We start from the raw sequence: 15,139 nt of genomic DNA on the forward strand, positions 1-15,139 counted from the left end.
CCTCCATTCTCAGCTGCCATTACTTACTGTCCTTGTCCCCACCCTACCCCAGCCCCTCATCCTATCCTGGCAGTAGTTCAAGTTCAAGGTGGGATTCCCAGCCACCATTGTTGTTTTATATTAAACATCTTATAGGAGATTTAAACATAGTCCAAAGTAGGCAGAATAGTGTACTAATGTACACTACCCATCTTCAAGTTGCTTTATTTATATTTCACCATTCTCACATCCCCCCATAGGATTATTTCAAAGCAAATTCCAAACGTATCACTACCTCTTTAAATACTTCATTAGTCTCTCTGAAAGATAAGTATTCTGTTTTTAAAACAACCATAATGCCATTATTAAACAAAGTAGGATTTTCTGATGGCAAGACTAGGGAGAAAGTGGAGACAGAGGGACAGAGTTTACATGGAAAATACATCAGAAATTATTATAGGTATCTTTTATTTAAAAAAAAAAATCCTCCTAGCAAAAGCCGCCCCCCCCCCCCCACACACACACCAAAATGTACTGTGTGTTTACTTCAAGAAACAAGACAGAAACTATGAGACTGCTTTCTATTCCTCTGTGGGCCAGGGAAGGAGAAGACTTGGAGTCAGAATTAACAGGGACTAATAGAGGAAGAGAGTAAAGCTAATAGAGAAAAAAGTAAAGCCCTCAGAATAAAAAAAAAAAAGATCTGGTGTTACTCAGAGGTAGTTCCGCCCACTCTGCTCTTCCCTCCAAATATTTTCCCCTAGGCCCTGCCCAATTGGAGCCTTTGAGAGTCCCTATGAATGACTGGGGGAATTATTTTCTCTACTTGGCTGGTTTTGATAAAAGGTGTCCTAATGTCATATTCCTGGCAGCACGAGGAGATCTGTTCCTGGCATCCCAAGTTAGAATTCTAGACATATTTTCCCACAGAAGCACTTCTATATATGGTTAGATTCTCTGGTGCTTGAACAATATAAATTTAAAAGACTTGTGGATTTTCCTGGGAACCTAACCGCCATGTATGACATTACTTCTGTGGGAAATTGCTTTTGAATTCCAAATAATTGACTTGCAATGAAATTTGGGTTCCAGACTGCCTATAAAGATTACAGGTGTAATCAGTCTCACTGATTTAATAGTCTTGCCAGATTATATGTTAGGTTTTTTCCCCCTCCCAAGTTAGATTGCAGATTGTATAAAGTCAGACTTTGTTCTTTCATGTCTGCCAGCACATTGCAGAGCATGTAGGCACTCAGTATAAATTTGTCAATGGCTAGATTGGTTGAAAACTCAAGTATTTGTTTAGCCTCACACATTTTCTCTTTTTGACTCTATTACTTTTTTGCTGCTTCTTTTCCTGTAAAAGGTTGCCATCCAAATAGCAATGCCTGGTGGGTTGAAGCAGTGGAAGTATTTGAGAACAGTAAAAGACCTTGAAGAGGATGTATTTTTATTTTATTTTTAATTCATAAAGCAATCTTTCCACTGCCACAACTAAGCTCCCCTCCTGAACTCACCAGTAGAAGATGGAAAAGGCAGTTGCCTGCTTCTATTTCTTTGTACCACAGTCATTGTTTACCTCTGTGGCCCTCTCTAGTGACTGTCTAAACCTAAGAAACACAAACTGCCTTGACTGATCAATTTCCAGACAGCTAGCAAACTCAGCATCAGGTGTGGAAATTCTAGAAGACTTAACATAGATGTTTGTTTTTGTACAGAGAAAAAGGCTTTTAAATGAAAGGTTTCAAAGAAATATGTCTCTGTAGTTTATGACTGTTAAATATTCTAGAAAGGGAAAGCTATAAGAATAGGACTTTGGGCTGGATGCAGTGGCTCACACCTGTAATCCTGTCGCTTTGGGAGGCCAAGGCGGGAGGATCACTTGAGCATAGGAGTTTGAGGCCACCCTGGGCAACATAGTGAGACCCCATCTCTACAAAAAATTTAAAAATTAGCCAGGCGTGATGCCGAGTGCTTGTAATCTCAATTACTTGGGGGTCTGAGGTGGGATGATCACTTGAGCACAGGAGGTCAAGGCTGCAGTGAACCATCATTGCACCACTGCACTCCAATCTGGGCAACACAGTGAGACCGTGTCTAAAAAAAAAAAAGAAAAAGAACCTTGCCCTAAGGGTTTTTGCCTAAAACAAAATCTCCTCTGTTACCAATCTGGGCATTTATTAAGCCTAGGAAACAAACTTCTTAAATGGATCAAATTCCCAGACAACTAGCCATCTGAAAATGAGGCAGGATATACTAGTGAATTTAACGTAATTGTTTATTTTCCTGGGGTAGATAAAAATAGCTTTTTCAGTTTGGGAATTTTCTCCTTTCAAAAAATTGTTTCTGTTGTGTATTAGTGTTAAATATGCTAGAAAGGAACAGCTGTAAGAATAGGAATTTGTCCATAGGGACCCACACTCAGATTGCTTCATTACTTTAAATAGAACTAAGCTAAATATATGTGCTTTCTGAGAAATAGCCATGTATTTCCAAGATGACATTTATGTATCAATTTATATAAACAACAGGCTCTGGAATATACAGAATAAGCCTAACACATTGCTGATACATGTTGAAGAAATTGATCCAATGTACAGAAAGAATATTCATGACAATTTGTAGAGAACATCTTAACTAGAGTAAGTTATAAAGCATCTTTTTCCCTGTTCCTCTAGGTAATTATGCACTTTATCTTGTTCTAGGAATATACCATGCTGTGTCTGTTATGCGGCAAAGCCGAAGATACTATCAGTATTCTCCCTGATGACCCCCGACAAATGACTCTCTTATTCTAAGGATCCTTCTACAGATCTGTTATAACTATATTGTGTTGGTTTACAATACAGCAAGCCTGATGGTTTGTCTTATTTCATTCATACTGAAAATTCTTTGCATATTTTTTTTCTGCTTAGACTTACTTATTCTTTGAGGAAAAAAAGTAATGTAGGAGATCATTGTTCTCTAGAGCTGAGCTCTTCTGCTAAAGTTCAAAGTTCACATCAGTGTAGCCAGAGTGAAGCATCTTTGTTAGCAGTTATGTGGTCAGAAAACAACTAGAATGGGAGCACACCTGGTGCCCAGATTTTGATTTCCAATAAAAGGAACCAGGGCTCCTTAGAAAATCAGCTGATTCTAGAACTGGGATATGAACTATACAAGATGAGCCTAGAGTATCTTGTGCCACAGAAAAATGAAGTACTGAAATTAAAAAAAAAAAATCACAATGATTGGGAGTATGTCAGCATGATCGAACTGAAGGATCTCTGAAAGGCCACAGCTGGAGCAATTTGAGTAACAAAATAAATAAAGTAGTATTGGCTTATAACCCAAACTAATAAATATTTACAAGCCCAAACTAATATAAATGATTGAATGGGAACAAATCTCTTTTGCAGAAGAATTTCAAATAATTTATGTAGATACTCCCCACTTAGTGGGCTCCTCATAGTGACTTCCTTGCAGAGTATAATATGGAAAGGGGGGAAAAGAGTAACTTTACAGTGGAGAAATCTGACAGACACCAGCTCAGCCAGGTGATTGAGGTTAACATCATCCATGATAAGACCTTTTGATAGCATGTATCCTTGATAGCATCACATCATACAGAATGTGATAAGAATGGCACTTTACCTCTGTGGTCCTCCTCCCCAGAACTCAGAACCCAAGTCTGATCAGGAGAAAAACATCACACAAATTCCAATTGAGAAGCATTCTTTAAAATACCTAACCAGTACTTCTCAAAACTATCAAGGCCATCAAAAACAAGGAAAATCTGAGACATGGTCACAGCCAAGAGGAGCCTGAGAAGACATGACTGCTAGATGTAATGTGGTATCCTACATGGAATTATATACCACGAAAAAAAAAAAAAAGTCATTTGGTAGAAACTAGGGAAATCTGAATACAGTGTGGACTTTAGTTAATATAAATGAGAAAATGGTTTCATTTGCTTTAAAGGGATCTTAGAATATCTTACTTTGCATAGTTTCATGAACACTGGCTAGGAGGTTATAAACTCTGGCATTTAGGCCTCTCTGCCGTTTAATAGCAGTATAGTCATTAAGCAAAGCATTACTCTGGACTTTATTGTCCTGTTTCTATCAAATTGGACTAATAAAATTTGATATAATTCATCACAGTATTGTTAGGAGATTTAAATGAATTAGTGAATGTAAGATACTTTAGAAAGCATATAAAGTACTAGAAACAATGAGGTGGCTTCAATTAGTGCTCATTCTGAGACCTAAATTTAAAGGGTCAGGCATTAGAAACAAAAGTGTTTCTTCATATCTAGGAGATTTGGAAATTCTGAACTAAGGTCTTATAAGAACAAGAAATGAGCAAAGTGTTCATTGTAGATACCAGGGAAAAGCTTTGTTGAATAACAGTAATGATGATAATATCTGAGCTTTATTAAGTACTTACTACGTGCTAAGACCTTTTTAAGCACTTATTTAATCCTCATTAACAAATTCATAAGGTAGGTGCTATTGATAGTTTAGCCATAACCAGATATGGCTTGTTATTTGTAAGTTATCATGAAAAGGTTTATGTTCACTATTCTTTATTTCAGTGTAGCACTTTTAGAGCCAAAAAAACTCAGGCACAAAGAAGTTAAATAACTTGCCGGGTGCGGTGGCTCACCCCTGTAATCCCAGCACTTTGGGAGGCCAAAGCAGGCGGATCACCTGAGGTCAGGAGTTTGAGACCAGCCTGGCCAACATGGTGTAACCTCATCTTTACTAAAAATACAAAACCAAAAATTAGCCAGGGGTGGTAGTATGCACCTGCAGTCCCAGCAACATGGGAGGCTGAACAGGAGAATCGCTTGAACCCGCGACAGGGAGGTTGTGATGAGCCAAGGTCATGCCACTGCACTCCAGCCTGGGAGACAGAGCAAGACTCCATCTCAAAAACAAAAACAAAACAAAACAACAACAAAAAAAGAGTTAAATAACTTGTTTAAGATCACACAGCTAGTGCAGTTACCCCCTCTCAGTAATAATGTTTGGCAAATATGAAATACAAGGATCTGGCAAGGTTAGGAAGAGGTTAAGAATATCAGTGACAGTGCTCTGAGGCATCTGGGCATGTCAGATGAAGATTTATTATTCAGAAAAGTTAAGTCAGCTGTTGTAGGGATCAGTTGTTTTATTCCTGGAAAATGTTTTTCATTTTGCTGCAAATCTATATCTGACCTGCTGAGGAAATCGTTTGGTGAAATGAATCCAGAAAGCAGAGAAAATGCTTCATTACTTTAAATAGCAGCATTAAGCCCATTATAGCCTCTGAATTGTCCCTTCCTTGAGTTTGCTAATGCTTCCAACTTAGTCATTTGAAGCCCAAGAGTCTAATTTTATATGCCCTGCCAATGTCCTCATCTATTGCAGAATGTATAATTATCTATTTGTTTTGGACTATATGTTACAAAAATTTAAAACATAAGATCCTCTCTCTATATTTCATTATTGGTAAACCCACATTGTGCTGTGTTTTGTGATATTTTATCATTTTCTAGATTCTTATGTGGATCTAATAAAGACCACTTGAACCCAGTTTCACAGAATCCTTATTTTTCTGTTCAAATTAGGAATTAGGGACATGGATGAAATTGGAAACCTTCATTCTCAGTAAACTATCGCAAGGACAAAAAACCAAACACCGCATGTTCTCACTCATAGATGGGAATTGAACAATGAGAACACATGGAGACAGGAAGGGGAACATCACACTCTAGGGACTGTTGTGGGGTGAGGGGAGGGGGGAGGGATAGCATTAGGAGATATACCTAATGCTAAATGGTGAGTTAATGGGTGCAGCACACCAGCATGGCACATGTATACATATGTAACTAACCTGCACATTGTGCACATGTACCCTAAAACTTAAAGTATAATAATAATAATAAAATAAAAAAAAAGGAATTAGGCAAAACATGGCTCTTCTTTTTACTTTCCTTCCTGAGATATAAGAAGGAAGAGAAATCACCTGTGGGGATAATTGGAAACATGGGCTTATCTTGGCACCTCCTTTTTCTCTAATCATTCTGTGATGTACAGGTCTGGCTAGTTAGGCTCCTGAAGTTAAAAGCTCAGCCAGTATTTGTTGTTTTGTTTGATCTAGCTCTTTCTCACATGGTTTTAGGTTCTCCCAGTACTAATTTAATTGACATGAGATAGCTTGGGCACAACCAGATATGGCTTGTTATTTGTAAGTTACCATGAAGAGGTTTATGTTCACTGTCCTTTATTTCAGTGTATCAAAAGTCCTTTCGGTTTCATTCTTTCATGTCGTGAGCAGGGCTAGTTATTTGAGGCGCTCAATTTAAAAATGTATGTTTTTTTTACTGTAGTACAAGACTGTTGTAAGATACAGTATAGTTGGATAGAAAAGGAATTAAAAGATCTGGGTCTAGAATTAGCTTTGTCACCTGCTAATGATGGGACACTGGGCAAGTCACTTATCCTGTCTGTACCTCAGTGTCTTCAGTGGAAAACTAGAAACCATCACGCCTCCACAGAATTTTTAAATCTAACAATTTTTAAATCTAATGCTGTGTGCAGGCAGCTGTCAGTGGTTTTTATGAAGAAAAATCTGAGCTAGAAGAAAGCACTGTTGTGTTATGGTTAAGAGTAGAGGCTTTGGAGTCAGACTGACCTGGCTTTAACTTTCAGCTTTGCTCCTTCCTAAGCTGTGTGTCCTTGGCAAGTGTCTTGCCCAATTGCCTTTTCTTTTAATAGAAATAACAATTTTTCATGGGATCTCTATGAGGGTTAAATAACCTAGTGTATATAAAGTACCTAGCACAGTCTGTGCCCATAGTAAATATTAAATGAATGGTAGTTTGGATGATGGTTGTGATGGTGATTATAATAAAGTTCTAGAGTTTGGCTCAGTGTTTTTGAGACAAGGTCTCATCCAGGCTGGAGTGCAGTGGTGCAATCATAGCTCACTGCAGCCTTGAACTCCCAGGCGCAAGCAATTCTCCCACCCTAGCCGCCTGAGTAGCTGAAACCATTACAGGTGTACATCACCATACTCAGCCGATTTTTTTTTTTTTTAATTTTTTGTAGAGACGAGATCTTACTGTGTAGCCCAGGCTACATAGTGAGCTCCTGGGCTCAGGCCATCTTCCCGCCTCAACTTCCCAAAGTGTTGGGATTATAGGCTTGAGCCACCACACTGGGCCTCAGTGTCTCATAAACTAAGGAGAGATAGCTATGGGAACATAGTCATGAAGATAATTATAGATTTCAATGTCTATACCCTGGCCTCCTAAAATCACTTGTTCCAAGCTCTGGTTTTTTTGTTTTGTTTTGTTTTTTGTTTTTGTAAGAGCCCTCAGGTTAGTGATTCTCTCTGTCCCTCCTCTGAGTTGAATAGCATTATCTCAGCACTTCTGGGAGAGTTGTTACGGAGACTTCCCCCTCCTTCTGGGTGCCCCTAGGGAAATCTGATTAAAAGATTTTTGTTTATCTAGAAAAGTGGGTGATATTTTAAAGCTTTGCCTTGTCTGTTTATGATCACAAGCTAATACTTCTGAGGATGATAAGGGGGACAAACAAGATGAAGAATAAAGGAAAGGAAACACTTTCCAATTTCTCTTCATTTTAACAACAGCACAACTAAATATTTGGTAAACCTAAACATCCTTTTAAAATAGAATCCTCCAGTCTTGCCTTCCCTGTTTCCTCCTGAGCTGAACAGATCAGGTTCTGTCTGAAGCAAATAGCGTTTCCCCTCCCAAGTGAAGAGCCTTCATTCTAGCTTTATGGCCTTCTCTTGACTTTCTGCAGAATCACTTATACTGTAATTCCCATTCCTTTGGGAATCCCTAAATAATTCTTTGAACTTGGGCCTCAAGGGAAAGACCAAACACATTGTACTGGTGTCTCAGGCTCTAAGTTGCCTGTGGCATGTTTCCAACACCCGAGATAGCTGGCTCTGTTACTGGATGTAACAACAGGCTATGGTACTGTCAAGGTGATGACTAGCATCCAAGAAGAATTCTCTATTTTTTCAGGAAAGCAATTTGTCTGCAGGTACTGCTCTAAAATCAGTACATGGTCCTGCCCCATAATAATTCATACGCCAGCTGTTGACTTTAAGAGCAGGAATCTGAAAGGCTTGAGGTTTCAAGAGTGAAGGTAAGGGTAGCCTTAAGTTAGCAGAAGGCCCTGCAGAAAGGTGTCAGGGGATTCCCACTGTAATACTCAGGTTACCCTTTTGAAATAAAGCACTGTTGTTGACAGGTTTACTTGAAGGTCAGACAGTGGGGATCCTAAACATCTATTCCACATTCATTCTCATATGATGCAAGTGCTTAGAAAATGGTTAGGGTAAGCAGAACAACTAAAGGAAAAACATTTTTCGTTTAGCATTGGGCTTCTGAAGCAGTGTGTCCAGTTTGGAAAACTGTCCCTTCAGGGCTTCGGTGAATAGAAGTGGAAATATTCCATCTAGTGGTCAAAGAAGGGAAGGTGAAATGAGAAGTTTCCAGGATGAGGTCTGTGGGGCAAGGTGACAGGCAGTGGCCTCTCAGCAGGTATCTTTTCCAGAACATGATAGAACCTGACCTTGGCAGTGGTGATATGTTTTGATTATGTCTGCACTAGATGAGGAACTGGGGACACCATCCTTGCAAGGCCTCTGAGCAAAACTGTCCTCACAGTGAGGAATAATGATGTTGCAAATGGCAGATTATAAACAGCCTGACTCTGAAGGGAGGCTCTCTCCCATCCCCAACCCCTTCCTTCTTACGGAGGAAGAAATGAGTCCAGTCATTCCTGCCTCTATTTGTCCCGAGCCTGAATTTGTGAATATGTGATTTTGAGAAGAGTGAGGGTGTAATGTGAACTTTATTTATTTATTTTGAGACGGAGTCTCACTCTGTCGCCCAGGCTGGAGTGTAGTAGCGCCACCATCTTGGCTCACTGCAGCCTCCACCTCCCGGGTTCAAATGAGTCTCCCACCTCAGCCTCCTGAGTAGCTGGGATTACAGGCGTGCGCCACCACACCTGGCTAATTTTTTGTATTTTTAATACAGACAGGGTTTCATCATGTTGGCCAGGCTGGTCTCGAACTCCTGACCTCAAGTGATCCGCCTGTCTCGGACTCTCAAAGTGCTGGGATTATAGGTGTGAGCCACCACACCCGGGCCATAAACTTTAAAAAGGAGGGAGAATCAGTCTAGCAAAGGATCAAACACCCGAGATGTTTGATGATCAGGAAAAAGATAAAGTGCTGTTTGTGTTCTCAGTAACTACACCCTCTATGCCCTTGCTATTGGTAAACATTAACTAAGCTGACTGCCCAGGAATTTCCCAAGGCACAAGTCAGATCTAGTTGGCCCAGTACCCACAGTGCTATTGATGCTTCCTGACTGTAATCCTCCTAACAGCCTCCCAATATCCCCAACCAAAGGGCTCATTGTCTTTTCCTCCTCTACCTCCCATTATCACTTTCTCTTTTTCCCCAGTTCTGAAGAAGAGCTGTAAAGGAATAATATAATTCACATTTCCCATAACTGCACCTGCCACTGCAGACCTTGGCCAGCGCTTGCTTTCCTGTCAGTAATCAGGGCATCCCTTGATCTGTCAGATCCTCCCCTCCCAAAGCTTTGTGTGCTAGCAGCTCCTCTATCCCACCTGCAGTTTGTAGCTTCCCTCCGCCCTCTGTCAAAGAACACACATACAGGCTGGCCGTTTCCACACCTGCCCTTTATTGGTCTCTTCTAGCAGAGTGGCTCCAGGCCCTTCACACCTCTCAGACACCACCCATGAGGGTTTAGGAAGGTGCCATCATTCTGTGAAGGCCCAGAGCTTACCCAAGTCTTGGAGCCCAAGTTGAATCACCAACCAGAGGGTTGGGAGAGGAAAAGGAAACAGGCAGAGGGGAAAGGCAAGGCTCTGCAGTGAAGGGGACTGATATCAAGGGAATGCTGAGGTCCAGCAGTGTCTCCCGAGGGCATGCTGCATCCTAAGGCTCCTCAGGACTGGATGGAGTAGGAGATCTGTGTGCTGAGCAGTTCACATCTATATGGCAACTTTAAGGAGGCGCTTGATGTCAGGCTCAATGTTGATGGTTGGGAAGGTGCGGCTGTAGCGTCGGAAGGGCTCTCCCTCCGGCCCTATGAGGAACTTCTCAAAGTTCCAGGCCACATCTGAGCGGCGCACAGGGCTCCAAATGATGAGCTTGGGATCGGTCATGAGGGAAAATGGGTCATCATAAGGGTAGGGGAGCTTGTCCTTCAGGTAGGCGAAGACAGGATGCTCGTTCTGCCCATTCACCTCACATTTTTGGACAAGGGTGAAGGTGGGCTGGTATCCACCCCCAGGACGGACATACTTGAGACTGTTCAGGATCTCCTCATTCTGACAGTTCTCCTAGGGGAGGAAAAAGACAAAGCGCATGGACAGGGGGTAGGGGAAGAGAAAGATCCACAACATGAAACTCTCACCCTCCTACACTCCCTCCCCAGGGTCATTCTTTTTCACTGTGAAGGAGAGAGAGAGAGACAAGACAGACGAGGTGTCGCTCACTGCAGCCTTGAACTTCTGGGCTCAAGCATTCCTCCTGCTTCAGCCTCTTTAGTAGCTGAGACTACAGACACAGGCCACCATGCCCGGCTAATTTTTTTTTTTGTAGAGATGGGGTCTCACTTTGTTGCCCATGCTTTGGCTGCTCTTCAAGATTTAGCACTTCTGAGCTGTTGCTTTTGTCTCCAGTCTACCCTGAGCAGTTCTTAAGGTGTTTGAAGCAGAAGAAAGAGAAAAGAGGCTTAGGTTATACTGCTTAGAACCTCCTCTTCAACTAACCTACCGACCTACCTACCCATAAATCCATACCTACACACACACCCCTTCCCTTTCCTCTGCCCTGGTTTTGCCTCGCCTGCTTTCAATTGCACGTGTGTTGAGTATAGCCTTTGCCTCTGCCTACTCAGCTCCTTGAACTGAGGGTGAAATTGAGACCCAGAGGAATGGGATTTACAGCTTCTTGCTTTCTTCTTGCCTTGTCCTAGAACTGAAGTACAAATGGGAAGAAGCTTTGATGAAGGAAGACCCCCATCCAAGAACATCTAGTTTTCAGGTGCCATAACAGCAGAGCAAGTTCAAGGCAACAATGAATGTGTACTCTAAATGGAACTGCTTAGTAACCAACAGGCATGAACTAAATAGGATACAGGATTTAGGGTTCAGCAATAGGCCAGGGGGAGGGGGAGTTGAGGAAATAAGTGCTTGATGGCTAAAGATTGCGAGTATGTAATTATCATTCTTTTCTTGAGTAGGCTGCTACCCAAAGACTGCTGCACCTCCTATCTACTCACTGCTCTCAGCTACGCATGCTTTGGCTCAAAACCTGGTCCCTGCCTTTCCCTCCCCACTGCCATCCCTGTCCTATTCCCTCTCAGCATCACCATTCATGACAATCCAAAAGGCCCGTTGGGAACCCTTCTTTTCCACCTCTGCCTTTCCAATTTAAGAGACAGATATCTTCCTCTGGGAGAAAGTTCCTGCTTCTGACCTGTGAGAACTAACTAGTTCAGTCAGTTCCAGGCCATCATGACATCATGAGCCCAGAGCTGATCTCTAGTGGACTTCTCTGTTTTTGTTTCTGTTTTTTTTCCTGAGACAGGGCCTCACTCTGTCACCTAGGCTGGGGTGCGGTGGCACAATCATAGCTCACTGCAGCCTCGACTTCCCAGGCTCAGGCGATCCTGCCACTTCAACGTCCCAAGTAGCTGTGACTACAGGCACATGCCACCATGCCTGGCTAATTTTTGCAATTTTTTGTAGAAGCAAGGTTTCACCATGTTGCTCAGGCTAATCTTGAACTCCTGAGCCCAAGCAATCTGCCCACCTTAGCCTCCCAAAGCGCTGGGATTATAGGTGTGAGCCACTGTACCCTGGCAGATTTCTATTTCTTAATACAAATGGCTGGCTGGCTCCTGGTAGGTTATAGACTCCCTCCAGCAACTTGCTAGGCTGAAGTGATGGTGTGAGGCTGGAGGTACTTCTGGGGCTGGAGGGACATCTCGAAAGAGGGTTTGCTACTTCTGTCTCTCCTGCTCTAGAAAAGGCCAGACAGAAAACTTAGGGAAGAACGGTGAGCGCAGTGAACAGCTTGGGCTCAGGTTTGTCACAGCCAGTGATGCTTCAGCCTTCCTGCTTTCCTGTCTTCCTCACCTTCATACCACTGTGAATTGAACTAAGGGGATTATAACGAGAGGGTTCGCTTGGGTTCATTCTCCCTGCTTGTATGTTAAAATCATAGGTGGAAATAGAAGAATCCCTAAAGAGAACTTGAGGTGTGTGGGCTGAAGATCTATAGCAACTTGACCCATTAATCAGAAATAGGTGCATGTAATGCCCAGAGGCACGTGCCTTTTGAAAACCTTTCTCTTTCCTGCTTATTCTCTTTCTACTTGGCTAATTTAAACCAACAAAAATCATCCTCAATCTAAATAATCAGTTTGCTTGCATTTGCATAGTACTTTATATTTTTCAAGTTACTTTTGTATATCCTGTCCCCTAAACATCATAATAATCCTATGAGCTAAGTGGTATTATCCCCAATTTACAGATGAGGAAACTAAACCGAAAAATGAAGCGCCCTTTCCGAGGGCACAGAGCCAGTAAATAGCAAAACCAAGTCCAGCTAGAGCTAAGGTCTCTTGAGTCTGTCCAATTCTTGTTTGATTCCTGGCCTCTATTTTCTCCACTCATTTATTCAACAAATATATAATGAGTGCTTTCTGTGCCCTAGGCACTGAGGACACAGTGGAGAGAAACACAGACCTGGAACCAGCCCTCATGGAGTAATATAGTAGAAAGACAGTAAACTATAAAAATCACACAGCCTCAGTGTTTAATCTTAAAAAATATATACCTTCTCTTGGTATGTCACATGCACCTAAAGACCTAGCTTAACAAAACATACCCCATTATTCCAGACACTCCAAAACATGGTCATTCAGCCTCTCCTTTTATCCCACCTGAGCTACACCAACCCAACACTTTTGGTGCATTACAAGGAGGGACCCCTCACCTGATGTCCAAATTGGTTGCAAGGGAAGCCAAGGACCACCAGGCGCCTGGGAAAGCGGCATTGCAGCTCGTTGAGCTGGGTGAAGTCCCGGGTGGTTGTGCCTCAGAGCGAAGCCACATTCTCAATCAGCACGGCCCTGCCCCGGAACGTATTGAAATCTACCTTCTCCCCATCCAGGCTGATGGCACTGAGGTCATAGAAGGACTTGGCAATGAAAGCCATGGTGAAGCGCAGAGTGAGCCCTGCCGAGAGGCCTGAGCCCACTTATGAGCCTATTAGAGGGGTGGGGAGGAAGGAGGAGCCAGGAAGGAGGACAGAAAGGATCTAACAATGGAGCTTTGAGCATCCCCAGGATGACTTAGCAAAAACAGGCCCCCACCTGTAAGTGCTGTTTGAACAAGGAGGTTGCTCCTCCTATTTACAGACTGAACAAAGCCGCCTCCCCGCCCCACCGTGCTGCAACCTGGGAAGGGCCAATTTGATATCTATGAGCAGAAGTAAATAATTCACTGCTTACAGGAAACCAGAGCCCTGAAGGTCGAATGGAGAGGAAAAAAAGGGAGGGAGGGATGCAGGATTGACTCCTACTTGCCCCATCAAGTTGTTCTCACTTGACACAGACATTTATTGAATGCCTGCTGAGTGTCAATCTCTGAATTGTACAGTGAGAGGGCAGGGTCTGCGGAGATCTGAAAGATGAAGAAGAGAATTGAGCCTCCTGTCCATGGGACTAAGATGACAACTGAAATATACATATTCCTGTTCACGTTCTTCTCTTTGTTGCTTTCCACCAGGACAAAATCAAAGGGACCCTTAGGAGGAGAGTGTGTCATTTTCTAGGGGAAAAAAGAAGTTTTCAGTGCCTCAGCTCTTGCCAGGCTGAAGAGACAAAGTTGTGTTTATCTTGAAAAGTCTTTCAGTGCGTGGTGCCACTTGTCCTGGAGAACACACCAGCCTCTGCCCCTGCACTGTACCATCTCCCATATTATATCCCCCACCTCCACCTCATCCCCCAGCCCCCAAGTCATGAGGCTCAGTCGTTGCTGGGAGAATGGTGAAGAGGAGTCACAGAACAGGTGGGTAAACTTAGTGGATGAACTGCACCTACCTTCCTCTCAGACAGAGATTTGGTCCCCAAGACTTTTCAGAGCGGGTTTGTGCTGGTCACGTTCCCACAGAAGGAAGTGTGTGGAGGAAGTTGAAGCTGCTGTGGTTCCAGACGCAGGCAGGCCACCCCTGATGCTTTCAACAAGAGCAATGCAGTGCATCGCAGGATGTCTGCTAAGGGCCATCTCAGAGGCCCACCCCTGGAAGCCACAGAAACTGAAAAGACCCAAGCACCCGCCAACTCAACAAGTTACTCTTTTAAAAATGCCTTGATTTCTTCATCAGTAAAACTAGCAATGGGGCTTGACCTAGCTTTGGGATTTTAGAGTGAAATTTCAATAACAAAGCAAATGTTTACTAGGGTGTTTTCACAGGGGCACATCCATTGGGAATTGTCTCCTTGGAACAAAGAATAAGCAAGTCTGGGGAGCAGCTGGTCTTGAGAGTCTGATTTGTTGAGATGAGATGAAGTAATTATCGCCAGGGAGCGCCAAGCTGCCTTGCAGCTTTTCCATGGCTGTTCAAGTATACAGGGACCATGTGTCTCAGCTGGCTGCTCCCTAAAAACAAGTTTCCATTACCTAAGTGGGCAGAAGGAGTGACAGGAAGTGTAGAGGGAAGTGTGTCCCCTGCTGAAGCTGGGTGGAGTTCCTAGAAGCAACCAATAAGAAAGAGTCCCCACCAAGCCACTGAGTCACAAGGACTTGGCACTGATAGTGGGCAGAACTGTAACTTGCCAGATTTATGTGCATACCTAGAGCTTCCCCCTAGTACTCTCTGGGCCTCCAGAGACACCTCTTATTCTCTGCTCTTTTGCAAGCCTTCTTCAAGAAGGCCATAGGAGTTCCCAAGATGAGGAGTGTGGGGGTTCCCTCTTCCTTAGGTACATGCCATCCCTTTTCTCCTGGTGTGACCGTGGACCCTTCAGACTCCCAGGGTTCTCACCTTTCCTAATGGAATATACTTGGTGAGGCTCTCCTAAAATATCTCTGTCTCCAAA

At 43.0% G+C, this 15,139-nt stretch overlaps 2 protein-coding genes across 6 annotated transcripts in view; one reads left to right on the forward strand and one right to left on the reverse strand.

Annotated features, from left to right (window-relative positions):
• CHURC1 (churchill domain containing 1) overlaps positions 1 to 14,040 on the forward strand; it is a 29,156-nt gene extending 15,116 nt beyond the window's left edge. For 3 of the 5 annotated variants that reach the window (XM_004055308.4, XM_019009569.3, XM_019009570.3), the window contains one exon: positions 2,685 to 5,537. In XM_004055308.4, the coding sequence (XP_004055356.2) occupies positions 2,685 to 2,777 (93 nt within the window). In that variant the 3' untranslated portion in view covers positions 2,778 to 5,537. Of the gene's footprint in view, positions 1 to 2,684; positions 5,538 to 13,826 lie in introns of those variants that run through there. The other 2 variants (XM_055362079.2, XM_055362080.2) reach the window with 2 other exon arrangements.
• Positions 9,688 to 13,296, reverse strand: GPX2 (glutathione peroxidase 2). The gene is made up of 2 exons (XM_004055307.5): positions 13,033 to 13,296; positions 9,688 to 10,367 (listed from the first exon to the last, which is right to left on the reverse strand). The coding sequence occupies exons 1-2, from the start codon at positions 13,252 to 13,254 to the stop codon at positions 10,017 to 10,019; spliced, it is 573 nt and encodes a 190-aa protein (XP_004055355.2). The 5' UTR covers positions 13,255 to 13,296; the 3' UTR covers positions 9,688 to 10,016.
• Positions 14,041 to 15,139: the final 1,099 nt, after the last annotated feature.

Source organism: Gorilla gorilla, chromosome 15 (assembly GCF_029281585.2).
Source record: "Gorilla gorilla gorilla isolate KB3781 chromosome 15, NHGRI_mGorGor1-v2.1_pri, whole genome shotgun sequence".
NCBI classification, from domain to species: domain Eukaryota; kingdom Metazoa; phylum Chordata; class Mammalia; order Primates; family Hominidae; genus Gorilla; species Gorilla gorilla.